The 24,956-nt window shown below is 40.8% G+C and overlaps 1 protein-coding gene across 1 annotated transcript in view; it reads left to right on the top strand.

Annotated features, from left to right (window-relative positions):
- Positions 1-24,588, top strand: part of VWA8 (von Willebrand factor A domain containing 8) — a 182,792-nt gene extending 158,204 nt beyond the window's left edge. The window contains exons 40-45 of the mRNA XM_048932672.1: positions 303-411; positions 6,051-6,176; positions 7,593-7,751; positions 16,069-16,167; positions 17,245-17,483; positions 19,418-24,588. Coding sequence (XP_048788629.1) covers positions 303-411; positions 6,051-6,176; positions 7,593-7,751; positions 16,069-16,167; positions 17,245-17,483; positions 19,418-19,526 — 841 coding nt within the window. The 3' untranslated portion in view covers positions 19,527-24,588. The remainder of the gene's footprint in view (positions 1-302; positions 412-6,050; positions 6,177-7,592; positions 7,752-16,068; positions 16,168-17,244; positions 17,484-19,417) is intronic.
- Positions 24,589-24,956: the final 368 nt, after the last annotated feature.

The following is a 24,956-nucleotide window of genomic DNA, read 5'->3' as shown; positions in this document are numbered from 1 at the left end:
AATAAAATTCAATCACGTTTTACAGAACATCTGATTCACTTCCCAAACTTTAAAGCAGATTAGGAGAGAGCCAAGGGATGAGTAATTTTAGTAGGTTCTGATGTGAGGCAATCCTTGTAGGCACTGGTGATCTTTTGAACAATTCGCAAAAGCGGCTGCCAATTCTTTGATTTGCCTCTTGTTTGTGATCACTGTGGTCTCAATTTACATGTTACCAAGTAAGCATGTTTCTAATTTATATATGCTAAAGGATGATGTGATTGTTTCTGAAGCTGTTCTGAGCTGCCTGTTCTTTGCTCTAGATTGAAAGAGATTCAGATGAGTGAGTACGACGCATCTACTTATGAAAGATTCTCTGGAGCAGTACGACGTCAGGTTCAGTCGCTCCGCATCATCTTAGACAATCTGCAGGTAATCTTAGATTGGCTGATAAAGCAACATGGTGAGCTCATTACATTTTCCTTAAAACACTGTCCTGCTTATATTGTTGCCATCTGATATATTTGAGAGTTAAAAGCAGATTCAGGTTATAATCGTGTTTAGGAAAAACAGTCTCGTATTACTATTTCAAAGTCAGCTTTTAAGTGGATCTCAGTGCTCATCTTTACAAGCTACATTACTCCCATCACACAGCTTGCAGAGATTACTTATTCAGGAGCACAGTTTTGAGAAAGAAAATACTGTATATTATTAAAAGAGTATGTGATGGTGTGTAGATCACAGTCTTTCTCTTTGCCCTCCGTCCAAAAGACTTTTAAACATGGAAATACTATGTGTGTTAAAAGACTTTCATAGTTTTGCTGCCTGTGCACTTGAAAACAATTCTTCCTCAGGATTTATTTTAAGTCTAACTAATTAAAATAGGCGTGGCTCAAGTCACTAAGTGGAAGCTAACCAAATATACCTCTTTACTTTTCTTCTGTTAATTAGTTCCATGGTTGCTTGAGGTTTTATTAATGCTAGTGTTCACCTACAGTGTAATTAAAATAAAAAGTGCACTGTTTCAAGGAAGAACCTGATAGTTATTGAAAATGAAAGAAAAATAAATGTATTCCTTATAAGACATCTCTCTGATTAAAAGCATTTCTGTTGAAGGCTCAGATGCCTCCTCATATAGTGGTCATTTGGAATGGTCTTGTAGTAATATACTTTGATTCATACAGGCACCCAGTATGTATTCCAGCTCAGGAACTTAGGCTTTTGGTTCATAAAGAGAGGATTCTGTTGAAAAGCTGTAGGTATAAATCTCAGTTTATCCTGCATTGTTTTTATCCAAGTGCTTGTTTTTACTGTGTTTGTGTCAGATATGCATTTTGAAGCATGGTTTATGACAAGAAGTGAATAAAAGAATCTTCAGTTTAAAGTCTTTTTAAAATCTCCCCTATCTATTCCTTGGGGCCAGAATTGTTATGTTCAGAGGTCACATTAACCATAGTCAAAATAGAATGTATTTTAATAAAAGGAGACATATCCTGTGACTTTGTTAAAAAGGTCATTTTAATATCAAGGCAAACACTTATAAGCCTTGGTATTTTATGAGACTGCCAACATCCTGGGCAAATTCATAACAGCTAACCACAGAGATGATAAACTTACCATATGATGAAAAAAAAAGCCATGCTGTGTTCAGAAAAGCTAGCTCTTAGAATAAAAGCAATATTGAAAGCAAATTTTGAACTCTATACACATTGTGGTAGATATTTTATTAGAAGATCCACTAGGAAAATGAAGGCAAATGATAACAAGGGTTACTTAGAATCCAAGAATATTTCATTTTTTCATTAGAGAACTCTTTTAGCTTTTTAAAAATGCTTGAGTTTGCTTTGTTTTGAACTTTCTATGTTCTTGTAATGAAAATATATTGTCCACACTCCTTTCACCAGGATTTCCTTTTCAACATATGCCTTTTAATCACTGGGTTTTGTGGGTTTGTTTTTAAAAATGTGTTCCTTCGATTAAATTTTACACCCCAAGGATGTGAAGCCTGGAATTCTGGTCCAGTTGTTGACACCTCAAAAATCAGTAGCAGCAGCAGCAAGTTGGAAGTAACGCATAAATATTGTCTGAGAATGTAATTTTATCACTCATTTTACTTTATGTAACTCACTAATCTTTGTCAATGATTTGAACAAAACTGGTGAGGCATTGCAAGTTGTTCTTGATCTTCTCTAGAAGTAGCAAGGCCTGAACTCCAGTCCATGACGAGCTTTCCAGTCAATGACGAGCTTTCTTCTCTCTCCTAGTGCTGACCAATCTCTGTATAAGGCTTACACATCTGAAGTCCAAATTTAATAACTTATGATTAATCAGCGACTCAGGAAGACCTGAGATTTTAGATTACTTGCCCTCTGGAAGTACTTCTCTTTTTATTAATTATAGGGGGAGTCTGGAGCAACTGACCCTGTAGCTTCTGAGCATCCTTTATGCACTTACACTTGAACTGGGCAAACCTGGGCCTGAGTCACAGAGCCTAATGGGGTTGACTGGTTTGGACTGTGTGGGAATTGTCAGGTCAGAGCAGCAAAAGCAGTGACAGTAGGGTGATAAAGACAGTTGGGAGGGCTGACAGTGGTAAAAACCCCATGCCTTGTCAGTAGTAGTTTTCTGCTTTCAACAACTATGTTTTTTCTGGGAACACGCACACAAAGTTTTCCCAGAAACAAATGGAGACCACAACTGGAAGTATTTCATACAACCCTATAGCATTACATATTTAAATGCAAGCATTTCATATGTGCAGCTTTTTCTGTGTTAATTACAGACATATAACGTGGTTATATTTTCTAAAATTTCTTCAAAATATGCCTTTGATATCTTTCAGTGAGAAGAATTATTGCACTGGTGACAGTGTTGCAGATGTAATGGACTGTTTGCCCTTTCTAGAAAAGGAGTCTGTTTTTATCCTTCAAGCGTTCATGTCATTTGTTTAAGTTTATGAAAATTACATATTGAAATTACTTTGAAACTTACCAGCAACATGTGTGTGCATTTTATAACACAAATACTTAAGAAGAAGGGTTTTTTTTTTTTTCTGTAAAGAAATGCCTAGAAATTCATAGAATCATAGAAACATAGAATGGCCTGGGTTTAAAAGGACCACAATGATCATCTAATTCCAACCCCCTGATATGTGCAGGGTCGCCAACCACCAGACCAGGCTGCCCAGAGCCACATCCAGCCTGGCCTTCAATGCCTCCAGGGATGGGGCATCCACAGCCTCCTTGGGCAACCTGTTCCAGTGTGTCACCACCCTCTGTGTGAAAACCTTCCTCCTAATATCTAACCTAAATCTCTCCTGTCTCAGTTTAAAACCATTCCCCCTTGTCCTATCATTATCCATCCTCATAAACAGCCATTCCCCCTCCTGTTCATACGCTCCCTTCAAGTACTGGGAGGCCACAATGAGGTCTCCCCGGGGCCTTCTCTTCTCCAAGCTAAATAAACAAAGTTCCATCAGCCTGTCTTCATAGAAGAGGTGCTCCAGCCCTCTGATCATCTTAGTGGCCTTTCTCTAAATTCTGCACTGAATAGGCTGATGCTAAGTAGTCTAAATAATTTTAGTATTATTTGGGTAAGATTTTAAGTCGGATTTTGTCAGCGTCCTTTCCTGTATTAGGAGAAGAATGTAAACTCTGTTTTTCTCTAATAACATTTCAGTTTTGTTTTCTTTTTTTTTATTATTTTTTCTCATCAGCTGAACATTGCATAAGCTTTATAATGTGGTAAACAGTCATGGATTTTTAATTATGGTCATCATTAAAAAGTATATTCTTCTCACTCTGTTCCTTGAACACCAAATAGCCCCAAAGCTAAATCTTTTTCAGTGAAAACTGTAGTGAGACTAGTTAAGAATTTCCTCATCTACGTGAACCTTTATAGTCTTCTGTTGCTTCTCACTCCTATCTACTGAAAGGAAGCAAATAAAAACCATTTGACAAAGCTAAAGACCTCAGGAAGTCTTAAGACTGTATCTGTGTCCCAGTATGGTGGTGACTAAGATTATTAGGAACAAAATCTTCTCATCCACATCATCCTGGAAGTGTCATGATTCACTTTAGACAGGCTCTGCTCACGGAACACATTGTCTGTAGGAGCACATTAAAGAAATCATTAGTTGGGATGTTGAAATTTGCCATGTGTTATCCTACTGTGATTTTCACAGCAAGAAAACACCTATGGTGTGGCAATTCAGTGGAGCATGGAAGGGTCATCTAGAATCAGGGCAGCCTGATCTAGTATTAGATATGAAGGTTGCCAGCCCTGCCTGTGGCAGGGAGGTTGGAGCTTGATGATTCTTAAGTTCACTTCCAACCCGAGCCATTCTATGATTTTGTGACATGATTCTATGAATTTACAGGTCTCTTCTTGCAGTGTTACACAATTCCCAGGACAACAAGGGAATCAATAAGCCTATGGAAGAGGGGATTTCAAACTCTATCCCAAGGGTAGTTAATGATAGTGGAGACTACTAAGCTAGGGTAGAAGCAAATTCCTGGATGCCCAACTGCAAAACGTGGTTAGACCTGGGCTAGCCATAGCACCACTGAAATCTATCAGAGAGAACAAGTGATTGAATTCATAACTTAAGAAATCTTTTACCCTTTAGCCTCATGTGATTCACTAAGAGGCTGAGGCTTCCATGTACTGCAAGAATCTGTAAAGCTTTTGACATAACGTAATTAAAAAGACCTGTGCTTGTCACAGCTACGTTAACTCGATACTGTAAAATGAATTAATCAAAACGTTTTCCCTGTGGCTTTGTGTTCTTTCTGCACACTTATTTTCATAGATAACTAGTCCATTACTTTTGAATAGCTATTGGCAATAGGCAGTAATCCAAAACGCCTTTTTCCATGTGCGCTAAAAAGAAAAACCTCATAAATTTTGACCAAAGCAATTTCAAAGATTCTCTTAGCCTTAGGAAACCATCATCTTACTGCTCAGACTGTACAAAATTGCAATGATTTGTCCTCTCAAATCCCAGGCCTGCCGTTTGCTGGGGATTTGTAATGTAACACTTCCTGCTTCTCAAAGAGCAACTGATTTTCATTCCTGAGATCCAATGTCTCAGGCAGTTTGTGTCCTGCTGGATATTTGATTTACCTCCAGCTGCTAACCAGCAATTTTGCTGAGCATGCAAATGCATTATACATATATAAATTTAAAATCGTATTTCCAGGCTGGCCTTACTACAGGGATAAACAACTTCAAACTGAACATTTGAGCAGAAATGAAATAAGGCTTAGAGCACATGTATGTACTCTTTGCCATCTTTAGATGACCTTGTGACATGAGGACTATGATGAAGCTATCCATTTAAAGTATTCTTAATAGATTTTTTTTTAATCTGAAAGATTTGAATCTCTAATCTTCTGTGCTTGTTTATACGTACTGAAGTTCCATGAACACTCGAGTTACTGGACTGTAAGGCATTTCCAACAAGCAGGTTGTAAGTAAGTGATGTTCTTTCAAATAAACTGAAAAAAAAAAAAATTAATTGAAATATCTCTTGAGTATCACAATTTTCAAGATTTTTATTCTAAAATAGAAAAATAATGTATTACAAATGTTGGTTTAAAAGAAGCCACTTACTATTACATAAGCTTAATGCAGTTTATTTTTACCTTGAAGTCTGCCACCTTTTTTTTTTTTCTTGTGTTACTTGAATGGAGAGTGTGAAATAAATTTGCCAGTTATGCATATCCCTCTGGTTGCATACAGTTTTGCACAGATTTGTTACTCAAATTTCCAGCACATTTGCAAGAAAAAAGGTTAATATTTCCACAGTCTACAGGTAAACTCCCACATATCAGATGTTAAGGAGGACAAAATTACAGAGGAATGTATTCTTTGTCAGTATTGACTTTTCTTTCAATGAAAGAGAGGAAAGGAGCTATGAAAATGTGTTCAGGTTTCATTGGCTTTTGCCAAAAATGTCATGTAACAACAAAGAAAGTTCATATGCCTGTCACGTACAGTAGGTCTTAAATTGCTTGAAATACCTTCAAATCACTGAGTGAATTAAGGTTTGGGTTTTTTTTCTGTTGTAGGCCAAGGGTAAGGAAAGACAATGGATGAGACACCAAGCTGTTGGAGAACTAGATGATACCAAAATCATTGATGGGCTGACAGGAGAGAAAGCCATTTATAAACGGCGGGGAGAGCTTGAGCCGCAAGTAAGTATCCAACAGGTAGTAGGGAAAAGTAGGGGAGGGCCTAAAAGAATTGATAATTTCTTAGTGGCTGTACTGGTATAGACATGAGAAACTCAGAAGAACTATCTCTGGATCAGGATTTTGCTGAGACAGCCTCAAAATGGAAGATTTGCTTCACCTCTTCCTATGATCTTCCATGCATTTGCTGTTGGCCACCCTCAGAGAGGTGCTGATCTAAGCAGTCCTTTGCTTTGATCCAGTGCAACAGGTTTAGTGCTCTTGTTTTATATTTTATATATATGTGCTGAAGTTGATTATCAGAAAACTGCTTGTTCGTCTTAAAAATAGAAGGAAAAGATTTTCTCACTAATGTAACTTTTTTTTTTTTTTGCTATTGTAGACCACAACATCATTGAAAATTTTATAAAAACAAGCATTGTATGAATCTATTATTTTTCCATGATATGCAAGGTATTCTGTCTCCCAGTGCAGGAGAAGTGATTAGATTCTCATTTCTGATCTTTTCTCAAAGTGCATTTTCTCAGTGTAGACAGTTCAGTTATAATGTATAGTTAGTCATAACAGTAAATATATATATATATATTTAAATTTTGCTTTAAAAAAAAGAGTAGGATTTAACGGATCCTCTCAGCCCCCCTGTTCTGTGAGGGTACAGCAGTCCATTGAGAAAATAATGAAAGAGTAAAGCACCCAAATGCTGGCAGCTCTTTCGACTTCATAGAAGTGTTTTAAGTGTCTGTTTTTTAACGTGGCTGTTTTTAGACAAATCGTATTTAATAGCCATTAACTTGTATCCAGACTGATGTCAGTGCACACTGTATAAAGTCTCTCCTTGGAATGTACTGTGCCAGTAATTGTTAAAACAGACGGAGGTTGTTTTCAGGAAAAAATAATGGTTTGGGAATGAGAATGAAGAGAAGTCTAGTAGTTAAACAGAGCAAGATTTCAAACATTCTTAAAATATTATAAACCTCAGCAGATTAGATTTTCTTCTAGGGGTCTCTGTTAGTATTGTAAGCCAAGGAAGAACATTTCCATTATGAGCTTTGGCAGACTGAGAAAAGTTGAGAATATTCTTTCTGAGATGAGAAAAATAACAAATGAGACCAGAAAAAGTATTTTCCTGACAAGCATGTGTGGAATTTTTAAAGCTATGTTGTTTCCAGTCATTGAAGGTGAAGTGAAAGAATGAATTGAGGTATCTGTCGGCAACTGCTTTGAAACACAGGAAAAAAAGGAAAAAAGTTAACATATTTTTGTTCTTTTTTTAAGAAAAATAATCAGTTCTTGCTAGAGAAAGGTTTTGTGCTTTGCTCAGTCTGGAGGGTTCTTTTTCCAAAGCGTGTTATCCATAGTGATGTTTAGGTTTCCCACTTGTAGTGTGTAATTTTCTTTTCTACTGTGTTTGCTTGCCAGCCTGGGAGCCCCCAGCAGAAGCCTAAACGCTTGCGCTTAGTGGTGGATGTTTCTGGAAGCATGTACCGCTTCAACGGGGTCGACAGACGGCTGGAGCGCTCCATGGAGGCTGTCTGCATGGTCTTGGAAGCTTTTGAGAATTATGAGCACAAATTCAAGGTAATTACAGCTTTGCTAGGAGGTCTGTGGTTATTGCACAGACTATATGGAACAGCGGAAAAAGTGTTTCAGCGGTCAGTCTAGCCAAAGGACATTATTCATTCTCGCAAGGAAATAAAGGCACTGATCTGTTTCTGGCAAACTGAAAAACAATACTAGTGAATGGATGAGAAACATTACATGCTTCAGCAGGGGAGAATTCAATTTAAGACTCCAATTTTTGCTGAAATATGCTGCCTTCTTCTGCATTTATCGATTAATTTGTTTCTTGGAACGGAAATACTTAAGACTGTAGAACAGAGGTAAATATAAGCTTAGGGACATGCAGAAATGACCAGCCTTTCCATCTCATCCCAGAGTACGGACAGTAGTGCTTGGTGATGGAGAAGGACCAAACTTATTTGTCCATCAGTTGTGAAAGCAAGAAAACCATTTACTGTGCTGAAAGACACTGGGTCCAGAATGTTATTTAACGGCAGCCTGCAAAGGAAATGTCAGTAAATTTTGTGCTCTTTTTTGTCTGTGTCAACCTAAACAATGCCTCAGGCATTTTTCTTTATCTTTAAAAATGGCAGAAATGGACAATCGAATTTATTCTCAACAAACTCAGTGTTTCATGGAAAAATACAGATGTCTTTACTGAAGAGTATCTAAATCATGAGACATAAAATGCATCAGAACAAAATGTAAAATCTTCTAAGTAAAGATTAGTGTAATGCTTAGTCCAAATTCAGTTCAGTCAGGTTTGTCTTGTTCCTCTGATAGCATAATCTTACTGTTCTTCCGTAGAATCTCCTCTGAAGAACACAACATATAGTTATCCTCCTAGAATATCTTCTAAAAATGATCATTCAGTCTTGCAATTGTAAGAGAAGAGGCTGTAAGATGAGACAAGCAGTATGTCTTTAGCCCACTTTCCTAAGTAAAAGCTCGTGCTGTCGTACTATGTCAGTCATGCTTTTTTGCCCTTCAACTTCAGAACGCATTGTCCAACTTCTAACAAATCTGAATCAGTGGTTGAGTTCCCAAAAATATTCAATTCCTGCCAATGTCATGAAAATGGGCAGGGGAGAGAGTGAGCTTCTGTCTGCATTCCTATTGGAGAAAAAATGCTGTAACATTGAGTTTGTACAGTAGCCTAGAGAGGTTATGTGGGAACTCAACTGTAATTAAGAAGGAAATGGGAAAGGAGTCAGCTGCTCATATAGGTCCTGCTTGCTGATAACAGCAATGTTAATAACAAATGCTAATGGGGGAAGTGCAATTATACAAAGTGATTGTATTTGGTAAATCAGGAGTATCTGAACGATATGCATATTAGTATTATTAAATGCAGGATCATCCACGAAAGCAGTGGATGCATGGATAAATATAATATTTTGGAGCAGAGTCAACATGGCTTTTAAAAGGAAAGTGAAGCATCTGAAGCATCTATATGTATGTGACAGGCAAGGTTTGTTGACTGTCTCCTTGGCCAAAAGCATTTGTCAAAAGGTCCCTCACCATCGGTTCATACAGAAATAGAACTGCTTTAGAAGTAAAAGGGAAAGCTCTTAGAGAAATGAACACAGCTTAAACTAATGAAAACAGACAACTGTAAGTGGCCGTTTTTCAGAGTATGGAAGTAAAGGAAGGTCACTGGTGAAACTGCATTAGAATTTGTGCCACTCCCAGTGATGTTCTGTATGTTTGTAAGTGATTTGGAAAAGAGGATGGATAGTCAAGTGACAGAAGTTACTATTTGTATGAAATTATTTGGGAAAAAAAGGGCAAAAAGTGGGAGAAAAAGACCTGGCAGTAAGTAGTGACTGGGAAATAAAATGGCAGATGATGTTTGGGCTATCAAATGTAAAGTACTGTAAATAGAAAAAGACAATCCTGATTTTAAATGCAGAGTGAGGAACTCTAAGCTGTCCACTGATGCTCACTCTGAGTGATTTATTAGGGCTCTGAAAAGAACCTTTGTAAATATGTTGCATGGTTTTTTGAACGCAGAGACCACCAGCCATCAAAAAGTTAATTGTATGCTAAAAATAATTAGCAAAAGAGCAGAGAACAACACAGAAATCATCAGAATGCCACTGTAAACGTCCATAGAGCATCCACTTCAGAATTAAAAAAGAAAACCAGAACAATGTTATCCACACAATCTATGAGTCAAGAGAGCTGTAAGGCTAATTTGTTACTTAAAACTGAGCACGGAGTGTTATAGCAAGGTGAAAAAGTTGTTTGCAGCTTCAACATCTGTTCAACTTCAGTCAGCTCTAAGCAACCTCTCTTTCATTTAAACGCTCTTCACGCTAGAGAGAAGACTTTGGTGGGCCAGTAACAGCAGCTTGATTTGGGGCTGACCAGGTTTACTATGAGCTCTGTCAACCTCAGAGCTGCTTTTGCTCAAGGGAAGAAAAGTATTTTTCTTCCTCCGTATCTCTCTTTGCTGTCCCATTGGGATTTCATTCACTCAGAGCATATCTACACAAATATTGCAAGGCTCCCTGAAGATGATGAGAATACTAAAGAGGATGTGGCCTTAAACTTCACTGGCTGTTGAAATCACCCCTAAAAATGAGTACAAATCAAGCTGTTTATTAAGTTGTCAGATTTATCTTTACGTGATCCAGTGATTAGGCAGATTTTAACCAAAATTGCATGATTCACTTGTATCGGAAATCTCCCAGGCATGTGCTGATGGACTTCTTGTGTTATTTCTTTGATGAAAATAAATAGCATTTCTAAACTCTCCAGCTCTAAAATATAGCTTTTCTCATGTCTAGTCTGCTATGGCAGTTACTACACCTGGGATAACCAGAATACACACCAGAATAACCAGAACACCAGAATGCCAGTTCCTCTGTTTCTAATGAATGTAATTAGGTCTTCAGAGAGTAAGGTGCAGTGATCTTTTTTAAATACTAGTAACTCCAGTCTTTAACAACTTCTCTGGACAACCTATTCCAGTGCCTCCCACTCTCATAACGAAAAATTTATTCATAAAATCTAATCTAAATCTACTACAGGCTCAGCCTGTGATTATTCATTGCATTGCTTCAACCCAGATGCAGCACCTTGCACTTCATGTGGGCCCACCTCTTTAAGCCATTTAAGATCCCTTTGGATGACATCGCTTCCCTCTAGCATGTCAACCACACCACTCAACTTGGTGCCATGCAAAAACCTGCTGAGGGTGCATTCAATCCCACTGTCACCAACAAGGAGTTTGAGGGATTTCTTGCATAACAAGTGTTGAATCTGGGGAACCATCAGGTTTGTTAAGTGGAACATTCAAAGGAGATTTTCACAGTAATATTCCCTACTCCAATTATCTAAGCACAGTGCAAACTCTTGAAACCAATTCTTTGCCCTTGTTCAAGATCACTTTTCTACTGGTACCTGGTTTGTTCTCCACTAAATAAAGTCGTGAATGTATGAGGTGGGTTGATTTGTCCTGCCAGCTGAGCTTTGCCCATGCATAATATCCCTTGGTAACACTGATGATGATTGTCTGATTGGTAGAGAAGAAGGTAGAGAGAGAAAACCTCATCCTTTCTAGAGAAGCTAAATATTGGGTATCTGACTGTACCAAGCAGGTGATGATGTGATAGAATCATAGAGTTGTTTAAGTTGGAAGGAACACTCACAGGTTAGCTATGTCCAACTCCCCTGAAATGAACAGGGACATCTACAGCTAAAGCCAGAAGAGTGCCAGCAGGTACTTGTCAGCTTTATATGCTTGTGCAGAACAAACTGCCTCTTTCCATTTCCCATAAGTGCAGGCAGTGAATCATTCCTTGTCAAGGGGGAAATGGGAGGCTCATCCTACAGTCAGGAAATCCATTTAAATTAAGAGCCATGTTTCAAAGCCCTCCTTCGTTGTCATCTCATCCACGCTTCCCCTGAACTACTTTAATAAAGAAAAGAGTGGGAGTGATTGAGGTAAGAGAAGCCATGTTCCCAATCTCATGCTAGTGGTGGAGGTTAAATATGCTGCTACAAATTCACCTGACCCAGTCAGATGTGTGGGTACATATCCTACTTGTCTGTAAGTTATAATAAGCAAGTTGCTTTGCAGGACTGAAGTTCTGACGTCTTTTGTATGCCTCATTGTACATGTCAGCTATTTGAAAATGCACAGAGGGGCAGCTCATTCTTTGTTATAGCAGGGAGAGTGTAATGTCTGTCATGTAAACCATCTGGTTCTATATCATCCCTAATTACTGTCATTTACGCGCACGACAGCAGATTTAGGAGGCATGTCCAGTAAATTGCACAGTGGCAATTTTATGAAGCCTTTACAAAATGGTAAGTGGTTCAATGAATGGCATGTTACATAACTGGGAGGGAAAGCTTGAAATCGTATTTGTAGCGGTATGAAAGGAAAAAATGCAGATTTTGTAAGCCAAGTTCAGCATTCTCCATTTGGAGAATTTACCTATAATTTCTTGTTACTGTTATTACCTCATATCTTATTACTCCTAATTACCTCATTACTCTTAATTCAGGAAAAGAAAAAATGTTTCACATGCTTGGCAGAGTAGTTTCCTTTAAATAACGAACAGAGGACTTGAAATAAAATTTTAAAAATGTTCAATGTTGTCCAAAGAAGAGATCAGTTTGTAAAGATGTGGCCTTCCAGGAGAGGCCTGTCTAATTCCCACTGCCTTTTACATCCAGCATGCATCTTCGTTCAGCTTTCAGTACGGCAGCTGCAGAAGACGTAGTCTTACATGTTATCCAGCAGCAGCCATCCATTCAGAGCCAAATGTAGCCACGGAGCAGGGGTGGTTTTAACCAGTGAGAAAGAATGGTCAAATTAAGGTACTTGCAGAAACTGTGTTTACATGTTGGGTACCCAGAGCTGAACGGAGCAGTTCTTGGCTCAGTGTACCTGAGGCTATCAGAAAACAAGCCAGTGTACACAACAATATATTAATTCAATTAAGCCTGCCCTGTAGCAAACAAATATTTTGCTGCTAGATTTGTCCTGAGAGCCTGTACTTGCACTGTTTTGTGAAAAACAAACAAAACAAAACAAAACAAAATTCTGTTCCATTAAGCTCATATCACAGCTCATCACTCACTTTTAAATTTATCCTTGTAAATTCTCCAAGGGGATTTATGAGAAAACTGCAGTGGATCTTTGCTTCTCAGAGGTTCTTTCTCTGTGCTTCTCTTTAGCTGTGTTCTGGCCCCACTGCAAGTGCAAGGAAAAGTGCCTCTGGTTTTAAGAAAGCATGCACGTGCCCTTAGTAGTTGAGGTTCCCAGCTGGCCAGGGCTCTGTAGCTGTCCTTTCACAGCAGGAGAGCACTGAACACTAAGGGTTTGTTTTATTAGAACACAAGTTAGAAGGAGAAAGAAAGCCTGGATGAATACTCATCAGGCTTCACAGCTCCCCAGAGCTCTTATTGAGCTTTTGGCCACTTCTGGTCCCTGAGTTGACTTTCAGGGAGATGAGAGGGGTGCGAAGGGCAGCACGAGGTAGGGCTGATGACTGCAGCACAGCATAGGCAAGGTAGGGTTTGACTCTGCTTTTGGGGAGGCTCCGCTTGACCCAGCCTGCAGCAGCCAGGAGGAAGTGAGAAAGTACTTCTTTCCTGCTGCCTGACTGCACTTCTGTAACAAATCATAAACAGCTTGGTGAACTGTTGGCAAGGAAACAAGAAAACAGATAACATCTGTTAAATATATGTACTCACATGCATGCATGGGCACACGCAGAAAACAATGAATGGGTGGCCAAGGTCAGAGCAGACAGGACCTGATGTTCCCGGGTGAACAGCTGTGCACACCTGAAATAGTTTGCATTATAGTATCCAGCCTCTGCATTCCCTCCTTGTGCAGAAATGCAGAGGGGGTAAATCCATGGGATTTGAACCAGGAGTTGGAATCCTAGAATCATAGAAGGTTGAGAAGGACCTCAAAGATCATCTGGTTTCAACCCCCCTGCTATATGCAGGGTCGCCAACCACTAAACCAGGCTGCCCAGAGCCACATCCAGACTTAGAGCCGTCCCTTTCGCACAGGCTGTCAGACCAAGTTCAAACCCAACCTTCTCAAGATGAAATCCACCCATCACGGTGTGCCAACAACCAAAATGCTGTTCCCAAGTAGCAAAGCACTGCCTGCTCCCATGAGCTCTGCCTGACTACAAAGACCTTGGAGATGAAGCCCATGAAATGCTGGGCAGGATCCCACTATAAAGCAGTCAAACTTCTTTTTTGCAAGGGAGAAAGACAGCACATGGATTTCCATAATCACATTGTTGATTTTAAGGGTAATAAGAACTGTTCAGCACAGGATGTGCGGGGTTTCATAATTTAAGAGCCTACCCTGAAGATCTGTGGACGTTACATAAGAACCACATTAGTGCTGTATATTTTCTGCTCCATTGAGCCAGTGCTTTATTTAGTTCCTCTGATTTCAATACTGTTGTAAAACAATACACGTGCATGCTCCGTGTGCTCTTTAAGTTCTTGGTTTAGTCTCGTATTCTTTACAAAGAGTGCTGAATGTAATCCTAACAATCTTCTCAAAATTGGTGTCTTTTCATTTACTATTATCTTTTCTCTGGAAGGACCCCAATTTGGGGACAACAGAAACACCGTGTAAATATTCATCAGGAAAGAGAGTCTGAAGAGTTAATGGTGAGGAAAGGGTGTACAAGCAAATGGACATTTTGAAGAGAAAGTGTGTGGCAGACAGGAAGGTTTACATGAGGCTGGGTGGCAAATACGAGACATGGACAAGCTGAGAACAGGAGCTGGAGCCAATGGAACAGAATGATGTGGGAACACCTGGAAACAAGATTGTATAAAGGTTTTTGTGGTGACACACTGGAACAGGTTGCCCAAGGAGGCTGTGGATGCCCCATCCCTGGAGCCCAAGGCCAGGCTGGATGTGGCTCTGGGCAGCCTGGTCTGGTGGTTGGTGACCCTGCACATAGCACGGGGTTCAAACCAGATGATCATTGTGGTCCTTTTCAACCCAGGCCATTCTGTGATTCGGTGATTTTCAGAGGAAGAAAGTCTGGGTTGTGTGAGGCTGTACTGAAACAGTTTGACCCTGGGTGTAGCACACCTATAGTGTGTGGCACGTGTGTTGCTTTGCAGAGGGAGGTGTCATGTTTAGAAATATTACATCTGCTATAGCTTTCTTTTAATCTTTATATATTTTCAAGTAAATTCACTAAATGGAAACAAATTGAAAGAGCTTTTGAATGCTGTTTCTCTAATCTCCACAAACTTGCACCAAATAAAATTATCTTCAATGGGAAAGAAAAGACAGAATGACTTTAAGGACAAGACCTTTCACCACATGATTATGTAGAAATTAGGGATAGTGAACCTGCCAGGGACCTCCAAGCACTGCATGAATAGAAGGTAACAAAAAGGCAAAATATTGCATAAGAGCTCCTTGAGAGACAGTTCAGCACCCGCTGATCAGGGGGGAGAAAAGGCATGTCCATGCTCCAGGGGCAGGTCACACTAGCTGTGGGACACTGAGGGTTTCTCCAGGCTCAGGATCCATGCACTGTGCTCCATCACTTGGTGCAGACAGCTCTTAAATCCACTTTTGTCCTGCAGCTGAATTCTCCCTTGGGGTGATTGCCACATTCACAACACAAAGGGTAGGGCAGGACCTTGCCATAACTCAGCTTGTCTTGGTTTTCATGTAACTCTCACATAAAGCAAAAGCCTTCCAACTATAACATTGTTTGTTCAGTGAGATATTTGAATTAGCACAGCTCTACATGCAGCCTCTTTCTGGAGGGAATGCTGTACACACAGCAGAGCCTCTTAGAATTCACTGCTCTACATACATTTAGCAATGGTTCTGGTCAGTAACACACAACCATAGGGAATGCTGATTTACAAAAAAAGAAGGCTGGCAGTGCTTTTTTTTTTTTTCAGAGCAGAATGAGGTCACGAAAACAATTAATCTGACATTTGAGCTGCTCTCAAACAATGCACTGTTTGTTGGGCCCAAGAGAAAGAAAACGGCTGCTTAAAAAGAGAAGAGTGGACAGTGTGAGAGGGCAAGGTCTTGATCTTGTGCATCACCGCTCTGCAGTTGGTGGAGTGAGGTAAAAGAACGGGCCATAGAAATAAGTAGCTGTTCCATTATTTTGTGATTCTCTCCCATGTTTTCATGTCAGTGAGAAGCTGCAAGTAGTTCCCTTCAGCAGCTCATAAACGTGAGCAGTATAGAGCATTCAGGTTTTCTTGTTGAAAGGAAATCACCTCTGATCTATCTTGTATCATTGTGACCCACAGACCACGTGTGACTAACAGATAACTGATGAAATCTTCTTTCTTGCAGTATGATATTGTTGGACATTCAGGAGATGACTACAACATCACCTTGGTTGAGAGTGGGAAAATTCCAAAGAACAATAAGCAAAGATTAGAGATTCTTAAGGTAAATCCTACTAACAACCTATGTTGGGATTTTATGACTACAAAGCATTAGAGTGAGATAAAAGACAGATAAGAAGGCAGCAAGCTGAAGCAGAGCCTGTCAGAGATTGTGCCAAAATAATGGAGCTTAGATTTGCCTTATTCTCATCTGCTATGTCATAAATGTATCATTTTGACTGCTTATCAAGGGGTATAGGAAGTTCCAAACATTATACAGTGATATACATAGTCCTACCTAAAGAATATGGGGGGATGCTACTAGCATGGATAATTTGAACCATAAGGGGATGCCAGGTCATTAGTTTAGCCTTGTACCTTCAGGAATTAACATGTCACAGTAGCAGTGGGAAAGCGTATCCTGCTGCTACTGTGGTACATGGTAGACTGAAAACATGGTAAATCACAATTGCAAAATGAGGGTATTTATCAACATTTTACTGCAATAGTATGCAAAAAAAATAATAATAATAATCAAGTGTATTGCAGGATTTAGCTATTTTGGCAGCTTGATACAGTTTAACTGTGAGCTTCCTTCAAAAAATATTTGTAAAATATTTGGGTTAGAAGGGCTGGATTTTCTAGCACCTAAAATTCCTTGCTCTCTGCATAGGTAGCAGCTTCATCAATGCAGTGTATTTATGTCATAAAACCTCAAACAAAGTGTTTCAGCATTTGTGAAACTTGCTGCCACTGTCAGGAGTCAGATATTTGATACTAACCGTGACACTGTTAGAACTTGAAAGTCCAGTGCAAATTATAAACAGGTGGGAGCAGAATTAAGAAACTAAGCCCTCTTTTCTTTCTGAAATATATAGCAATAAAAGCACTCAGACTGCAGCTTATCAAAGTATTTTGCACTCCTTTGAGTGCTAATTCTGTCTGTGTGTGATTCACCATGTAATGCAGCATGTTACATATAAAAAGCTGCATCTTCTGTGGTATCTGATGCAGTGCCATAATTCTGAACGTGCATCCCTTAATACATCATAAACGAATATTTGCTTCCTTCCATGCCAAAATAAATGTTTATTCATGAAGTCCTCTTACATATTTGCATTTGGCTATGCTGTGCACACAGGTCATGCATGCTCATGCTCAGTTCTGCATGAGTGGAGATCACACCTTGGAAGGCACTGAGCACGCCATTCGGGAAATTGCCAAGGAGGATGCTGATGAGTATTTTGTTATCGTCTTGAGTGATGCAAATCTGGAGCGATACGGCATTGAACCATCAAAATTTGCCCAGGTCTTGACCACCAACACACAAGTCAATGCTTTTGCCATATTTATAGGGTCTTTAGGAGACCAGGCAGATAGGTAAGGTTGTTTTTTTTTACTATATTCCTAATATAACTGTTTCCATTCATCATAAAGCTAAACTGTGCTAGAAGAAAACAGCATGTGGGAAGCACTTCTGTGCTGGACGGGTCATGGAGCACTGGCACAGGCCGCCCAGAAGTATGGCATCTCCTCCTTGGGGACCTCCCAGAGCCACCTGGATGTGGCCCTTGGCACCCTGCTCTGGGTGTCCCTGCTGGGGCAGCGGATGGAGCAGAGGGACCCAGAGGGTCCCTCTGCCAGCTTCAGCTGTGCTGAGATGCTTTTAATACAGTGAAGGTAGTTATAGTTGTCCGTGCTGGTGCTCTCCACTGTAGTTTTTGATGTATTAGAAAGAAGCAAATCTTGTGTCAAGGAGGAGATTGGTTCGTGGGTCCTTGCAACCCTCCTTTGTGGCCTGCTGGTCCAGAGCATTCTGAGCATCTGAAGGGACACCTGAGTCTTTCCTCCTGGAGGATTTGGCAGAGACATCATTCCTTTGTAAGTGACTGGTGTAAGATGTGAATGGATATTGGCCTAGCAGGAGTCATGCAAGCAAGAAAAGCTGGAGTTCAGAGGTCTTTAAAGCTTCCAAAAATTTGACACAGATATTCCCCTTGTGTTAGAGACCTAAATTCTTTGGAGGGTCTGAGCCAATACGCTTGCACTTAGTGCTATTACATAATTCTACTTGAAACTCTCAGGGTACAGGGAAAATAAGGAAATTCTGCCCAAGCTGATGTTCCACGTCCACTGAGGAGCGGTACACACAACAGGAAGCTGCAGCCACAAAGAATAACACTGCTCTTTCTGCTTCTGATCATGTTTTTGACAGGGGGAGAGTGAGGCATGCCCCAGAGGGAACTGGCCCTCAGTATGTAGTTTCAATCAGCAAAGGTTTGAAGGAGTTTGAAAGCTACAGCTGCACTGCCAGCACTAACCCAGTCTGCAGGTCTGTGCATCAGAGCTGCATTGTGCACTGTAAAATACCACCATTCTGGCAGATTACAGTTACAGAATGCCCTTATACATCTGCTAGTAATAAATGAAAAAAAAAGCATTGACCATATCCTGCTGTGTAAGGAGAGATCTTGTAATTGCCGAGTTCACTGGGAATGGAAAATGCACACAATGCTGTCACTAAGATGCATCTGTGTATGTGTAAGGGCAGCATTAGACAAAGCCTTCCTGTAACTGCTGTGGGGGAAGGACAAGCAAATTCTTTGTAGCAGCTTTTTAAAAACTCACTTTAAAAGTTTGGCTTGACTTATCATTGGAGTAATGGTGCAGAGCATAAACTAAAACCTGTTTAAAAAGCAGTGAGAAAATCACTTCCAAGCCTGCTGGCTGGACATGAGGGAGATGGATTTAGCGAAGTACGTCTTGTTTAGTTTTTTTGTTAAGGGAGGTTAAGCTGTGAATAAGAATGTGTCAGGCTAATATTTGCAGAGAAATATCTGTCCATCTAATCTGCTGTGGTCTAGAAGAGGAAATACAAAGAGCGCATTTAGAATCACTCGATGTGTTGAATTGAAAGAGCTGTGAGTTCAATCAAACCAGGGTATTTAGAGTAAGTAAATATCTGCCTTTCTGGAGAATGTGTCTTGATGCCATCAGAACACCAGATGGGTTAATACCTTGTCGAGACACTTGGTACCTTAATCAAAATGAATGTTATGCATGTCAGAAAGGGGATGTGAATAAAAACTAGAAATAGCCTTGTCTTGCTGGAAGGACCTGTGACCCAACTGCATTCAGTCCTTCCTCCCACTGCTGCTTTCCCAAGCCTTTAATTGCACAGTGACAGCAGCACAAATGACATGTGCTGGCGAGGTATTCAGGAGGAAAACGTTCCTTCTGAAGGAGCTCCTGCTTGTAGTAGGGGATGTAATTGGAAATGGTAATTCTGCCTTGTCCCTCCTTCTGCATTGCAGGCTGCAGAGGACTCTGCCAGCAGGACGCTCCTTTATTGCCATGGATACCAAAGACATCCCTCAGATTTTACAGCAGATCTTCACATCAACCATGCTGTCAAGTGCCTAACCAGTGCCAGTGCCATGGCACAGGAATTCAAAGAATCCACTCCTGCTGAAGATACAAACTCTACAGCTAAGGACGATCAGCTGTTAATAAAATACATCCTGTTCTGTGATCAGCAAACCAGCCCCAATCTTCATTAGAGCTCCACCAACTTTGTGTGTTCAAGGAACTGCAGTGAGGCTGAGGTAAACCTCAGGCTGGCAACAGAGTGGATGTTCTTCCAGAGGGACAAGAGATAAAGTACAGTTTGTGATCATTACTCTGGCTGATGGGTTGCCAGCACTGCAGCATCATCTGGCACAGTTTGACTAACATGGTTCTTTGGGATTAGATAATATTATACAATGCAGAGCCAGACAATCTGTTTCAGTGTTTTGTGTGTATATGTTTGAATGGGTAGTTAACCCCATCTCCAATTTAATCAGGGCTGTTCTCATCAGGAAGGAAACCCTTCCTTCCTCTACTGTTGCTCTCTTGTCCTGATGGGCACTGGGGCTTCACCACTGGAGGCTGGGAACAATGGGGCAGTTTGCAAACACTGACTGTCACATGTAAACATTCATTATCTGATCAGGCACGGTGCTCAGAGATGTCAGATCTAGAGAAAGTGGCTGCTGAGGAGGGAAATAAATGCCTCTTTCAGTTCTGCCTGTGAAAAGAAAGGGGAAGGGCTCTAAACGGTCTTGAGAGCCCACCTGCCAGCATGTCCAAGGAGGGGGCGACTACAGCATCTCCTTTGCATGATGGATGATGAAATCCTGTTCTTTTGCCCAGAGTCCTTGAGATGGCCTCAGTACCTTGTGACTGGGAGACAAAAAATTGTTAGCACTTTGCTAGAGCTCCTTCGTGATCTGCATTGCTTGGATCCTTTGGAGATGAAAGTGAAGGACAGATCTAGGCATGAGAAAATAAGTTATTTTTTTATAAAGGAAAAAAAAAGCTCTTTTCACTTTAGCAAGATGTCTGTGTTGGCATGCAGTTCTTGAATATCCAGGATATTTGTAAAGATACTTTATAATTCGGTTGGCTGGTGTTTGGCTTGTCCTATGAGGTGATAATCTCCGTATACTAAAGAACAGAGATCTTGCAGTGCATCGATAACACAGGAGTACCTGAAGAATTCAATTTATCATTTAACTCAGCTGGGGTTCCACCGCACCCACAGCTTTTCTGGGCAGCTTTACCCTGTGTGCCCCAAAATGTCCTGAAAGGAGGATGTGTGAGGATGATAGAAGGCCTTTTTCAGAGGTTTCTGGGATTGTTATGGTAAGCATGTACACAAGAACAAAGAGGTTAAAGACGTAATTCCTGTTTGCAGGGAGTTAGGAGGGGAGTGCTGGGTTGATCCTGGCTGGGGCAAACGCACACACATAGACATGCTCACGTACACACAGGCTGCTTAAGGGAAGCACACATCAAAACATAAATATCCTGGTCCCGTAAACATGGCTTGAGATACTACATGCAGTAAAGAGCTGGCATATTAGGAATCCTGTTAGTAAACATGTTTACAGTGGAAATTCCTTTAGTGCCTTCAGGCAGGAAGCATTGCTGGACAGTAAGGGCTCCTAGGCACCTCCTAGGTTACTGTTAGCATTATCATAAAAATTAATGTTGTTTCAGAGAGGCTCTACAATAAATTCCATTCGTTTGGGTAACCCCATAAATCACTTTTAGTGTCACAGTATGTAGGCCATCTTTCAAAGCTTTATTCTTTGTCAGGACATTCTGTTATGTTTCGGTTCACATTTCACAGGATATGGCCATAGGCAGGCTCTGTAGAGAGCTGGGGGCAGTGGGGAAGCTGCTCTTGGTGCTTTCTGAGGGGAGAAGGGATGAATGAACACTTAACGCTTATTGCAGGCCGTGTTTGACCTGAGAGCAGCTTTCTGAGTTGTTCAAGTGCAGTGAGAGATTTCGCTGGGGTAAGCAACTCTTACCTGCTCTGGTGAGGTTTTGAAGTGTTTAAGAAATGTGTAGACGTGGCACTGAGGGATGTGGTTAGTGGGCATGATGGTCATGGACTGATGGTTGGACTAGCTGATCTTAATGGTCTTTTCCAATTGTAATGATGATTCTATGATTCACACAGCAGCAGGGTGGCCTCTTTGACTGGCAGTGTGACTCACTGTTCAGCTTACAGGAACATCCAGCCAACACTGTCCTTTCATGGCCCTGAGACCAGTGGTTTTTAATATGCATTTATTTGTTCATTAGTAACATACTTAGGAGTAATGCGGTGACTGTGAATTCTCATTGCAGCGCAGGCACCAGTGCCTTTTCCTTTGCAGGTACATGGAGATGTTTTTTCCATCAACATATATTTTTCACACAGAGGGTGGTGAGGCACTGGAACAGGTTGCCCAAGGAGGCTGTGGATGCCCCATCCCTGGAGGCATTCAAGGCCAGGCTGGATGTGGCTCTGGGCAGCCTGGTCTGGTGGTTGGCGACCCTGCACATAGCAGGGGGTTGAAACTAGAAGATCATTGTGGTCCTTTTCAACCCAGGCCATTCTGTAATTCCATGATTCTATGATTCTATGATATATACATACATTACACATATATACATATATCTATATATATAGATACAGCCCAGGCATATGTGCTTCCAGTCAGAGCCAGGCACATCCTCCATGTAAGAAGGTGAGCAGCCCGAGGTGCCCCTGTGTGGACACAGGCTGTGAGCAGAGATGTAGGAAGGATGGAAGCCTGGGCTCCAGCAGTTGCTTTTCCCCTTTCGATCTTTTTGCAGACATCAAGTGTTAAGCATGGTTGTAGCTGTCATGATAAAATTAAGAGCAGAGGTCATAATTGCTGATCAAATACACTGATGTATTATTCACACAAACAGGCGTACAACAGGAGATTTAGATACTGTATTTAAAAATTAAAACCAACCTGATGCCCAGCTGGGAGTACAGGTGGGAGACACAAAAAAGGCAGAGCTCTTCTTCTACAAAAAACCCTCATTTTTATTAGTGATTATAAAACAATTAATGAAAATGGTTCAGATAACAGGAAAAAAGCCTTGCAGTTGTGCTGGACTATTGCACATTATCATGTTGATTAATAAATAACGTGCTTATAGAAGTGAGCATGTTCAAGCTATTGGCTGAAAAATAAATATAAAATTTCTAGCTGTGGACTGAACCCAGAATGCTGGCTTGAAAATGTGATTGTTGTACAGAAGCTCTATATTAGAAAAGGCTGAAAGTGCATTCAAAACCGTTTGAGTGTGAATAGGTCTGTCTGCTGTAGGTGGGAAGGAAGTTCTTGTTTAGCTCCTAACTACTTCTGCTTCTGTAATTGGAATGTTGACCTCTTTTTTTGCATTTTATCACTTACTGTTCTTTCTGTCAGCACCAAGGAGAGCAAACAGAACTTGAAGGGAGCTCATGGCACTCAAGGGGACCGAAGAGAGCTGGAAGGGAGCTCTTCTAGGATTTCTTTCAACCTGCATGCTTGGGCACACATATTCTCGGCCATTTGCTTTTGGTGGTCTTGTCTTGGTCTCTGTGTAAATCCCCATTTCTTTTCTTCCAACCTTCTCTCATCTATGTTGTCTCTCATTTATTTTATCAAAATGAGTTCTGTTCTCTTCCCTTCCCAATTTCCCTTTTTTGTTGTTGTTGTTGTTTTGGTTTTGGTTTTGTTTTTCCCCAGAAAACCCCAGTATCATACAGGCAGTCCACCTACCAGCTCATGCTGCTCAGGGCCCCATCCAGCCTGGCCTTAAATGCCTGTGTCAGTGCTCACCATCCTCACAGCAAAGAATTCATCTCCATTCTAAGCCATTCCCCCTTGTCCTGTTATTTCCCTTCCTGCTTGTAAACTCCCTTCAAATACTGGAAGGCTGCAGTGAGGTCTCTCCAGAGCCTTCTCTTCTCCAAGCTAAACAAGCCCAACTCCCTCTGCCTTTCTTCATAGGAGAGGTACTCTAGCATGGATTTCATCTTCTAGGGGCTGGGCTTTGCAGCAAGCATTTTAACCTTTGAAAGCAGAAAAGATCTCCCTTTTTCACCATTCATGCACCAATTCAGAAGCAGATACAGTGTCATCAAAATAAACAAATAACAAATTCCCTTAGCCAGAAAAAGTGCTTTTGCTTCTGAGGTTGTTGTGACAACATGAGCAATATCAGCGCTGAGTAAAATGTCTTAAAGTCAGCTGAATTTTCTGGAAAATAAGTGCATGTTGGAAGATCTGAAAATTCAGTGTTCTTCAGGATGAGGATGGTGGGTTGGTGTTCCTCTTGAAGGTGAGGATTATGATGCCAGGTGCCCCTATGGACACATGAGGACGAGCTGAGCAGTGCAAGGCTGAAGCATCCCCATCAGCAGTGGAGAGTGAATAAACTTCTTCTCTACCCCAGGCACGTGCTCAGGATGAATTGAGGTTTGTTCACATCAATAAGTGATGGAGGGAACTGGACTGAAAGAAGGCTGCCCCCTGAATACCACATTTGTTGTGTATTTTTCAAATGCATACGAGTTAGTTATTGCCTTTTGGTGCAGGCCAAAATTTTAATGTGCCTGGAACCCCTTAATGAAACATTCACAAGGAACCTAAAATGTAATGCAGCTCACAAATACAAAAATAATAATAATAATAATAATAATAAAAAACATTTTATACCAGGACTTGATACAAAACCCATTCTTGGCAATGGACTTTTCAAAATAATTCAATGAGTATTTTATGGCAACTTCTCTGAATTGTCTGTCTGGCTAAGATGACAGTGTTATAAGCAAAAGGTTTGGGAAAGATCCAAAACCATCATTATTTGGTTAGGAAAATGTTATAGGGAGAGCGATGCGAGGGATGGCCTTGAGGATCTTTTTTCTTTTATCTAAACTAAATCATGCTGTGTGCACCATACCAACATCTGCATTTCAGCTTGGGTTGGTTTTATATCCTTAGGATCACCTACTAGATTTTCACAGCTGAGGGTTATGGAATAAGGTTTTGGTTTTGGAGACACGCAATTGAGGATAGGGATGTAGGGATGCTCCTGTTGGTTTTTGCATGAGCTGCACAGCGAGAATCTTGCCTTTCCTTGTGTGTGTGATGCTGTCCTGCTCCAGCAGTGGTCAGTGTCTGGAAGAGCTGAAATGTCTCTACGCATCCCTCCCTCTGCCCACAGCCCCATTCCTCCCAGCAGAGGAACAGGGAGAGGAACAGGGAAGGCTGAACCCCAGTGTCATGGGAGGAGATGGGGCTCACAGCCTCACTGTGTCCTTCCTCAAGCCATGAGCTGAAGCTGGCATACCCACGTGTGAGCTTTGGAAGCTGGGAATCAAGCATGCCTTTAACTAGGATTTTAATATGTGATATTATAGCTCCTAAGAAGTTAGTAAGTTTTATGATGCCAAGAAAACATAAACAGCAGTCTTTACTCCTCTGTTTTAATTATGAGATCAGCTGTGAATTT

This window comes from Lagopus muta, chromosome 1 (genome assembly GCF_023343835.1).
Source record: "Lagopus muta isolate bLagMut1 chromosome 1, bLagMut1 primary, whole genome shotgun sequence".
NCBI lineage: Eukaryota > Metazoa > Chordata > Aves > Galliformes > Phasianidae > Lagopus > Lagopus muta.
Note: the sequence above shows the minus strand (reverse complement) of the source record. Positions and strands in the feature narration are given on the sequence as shown.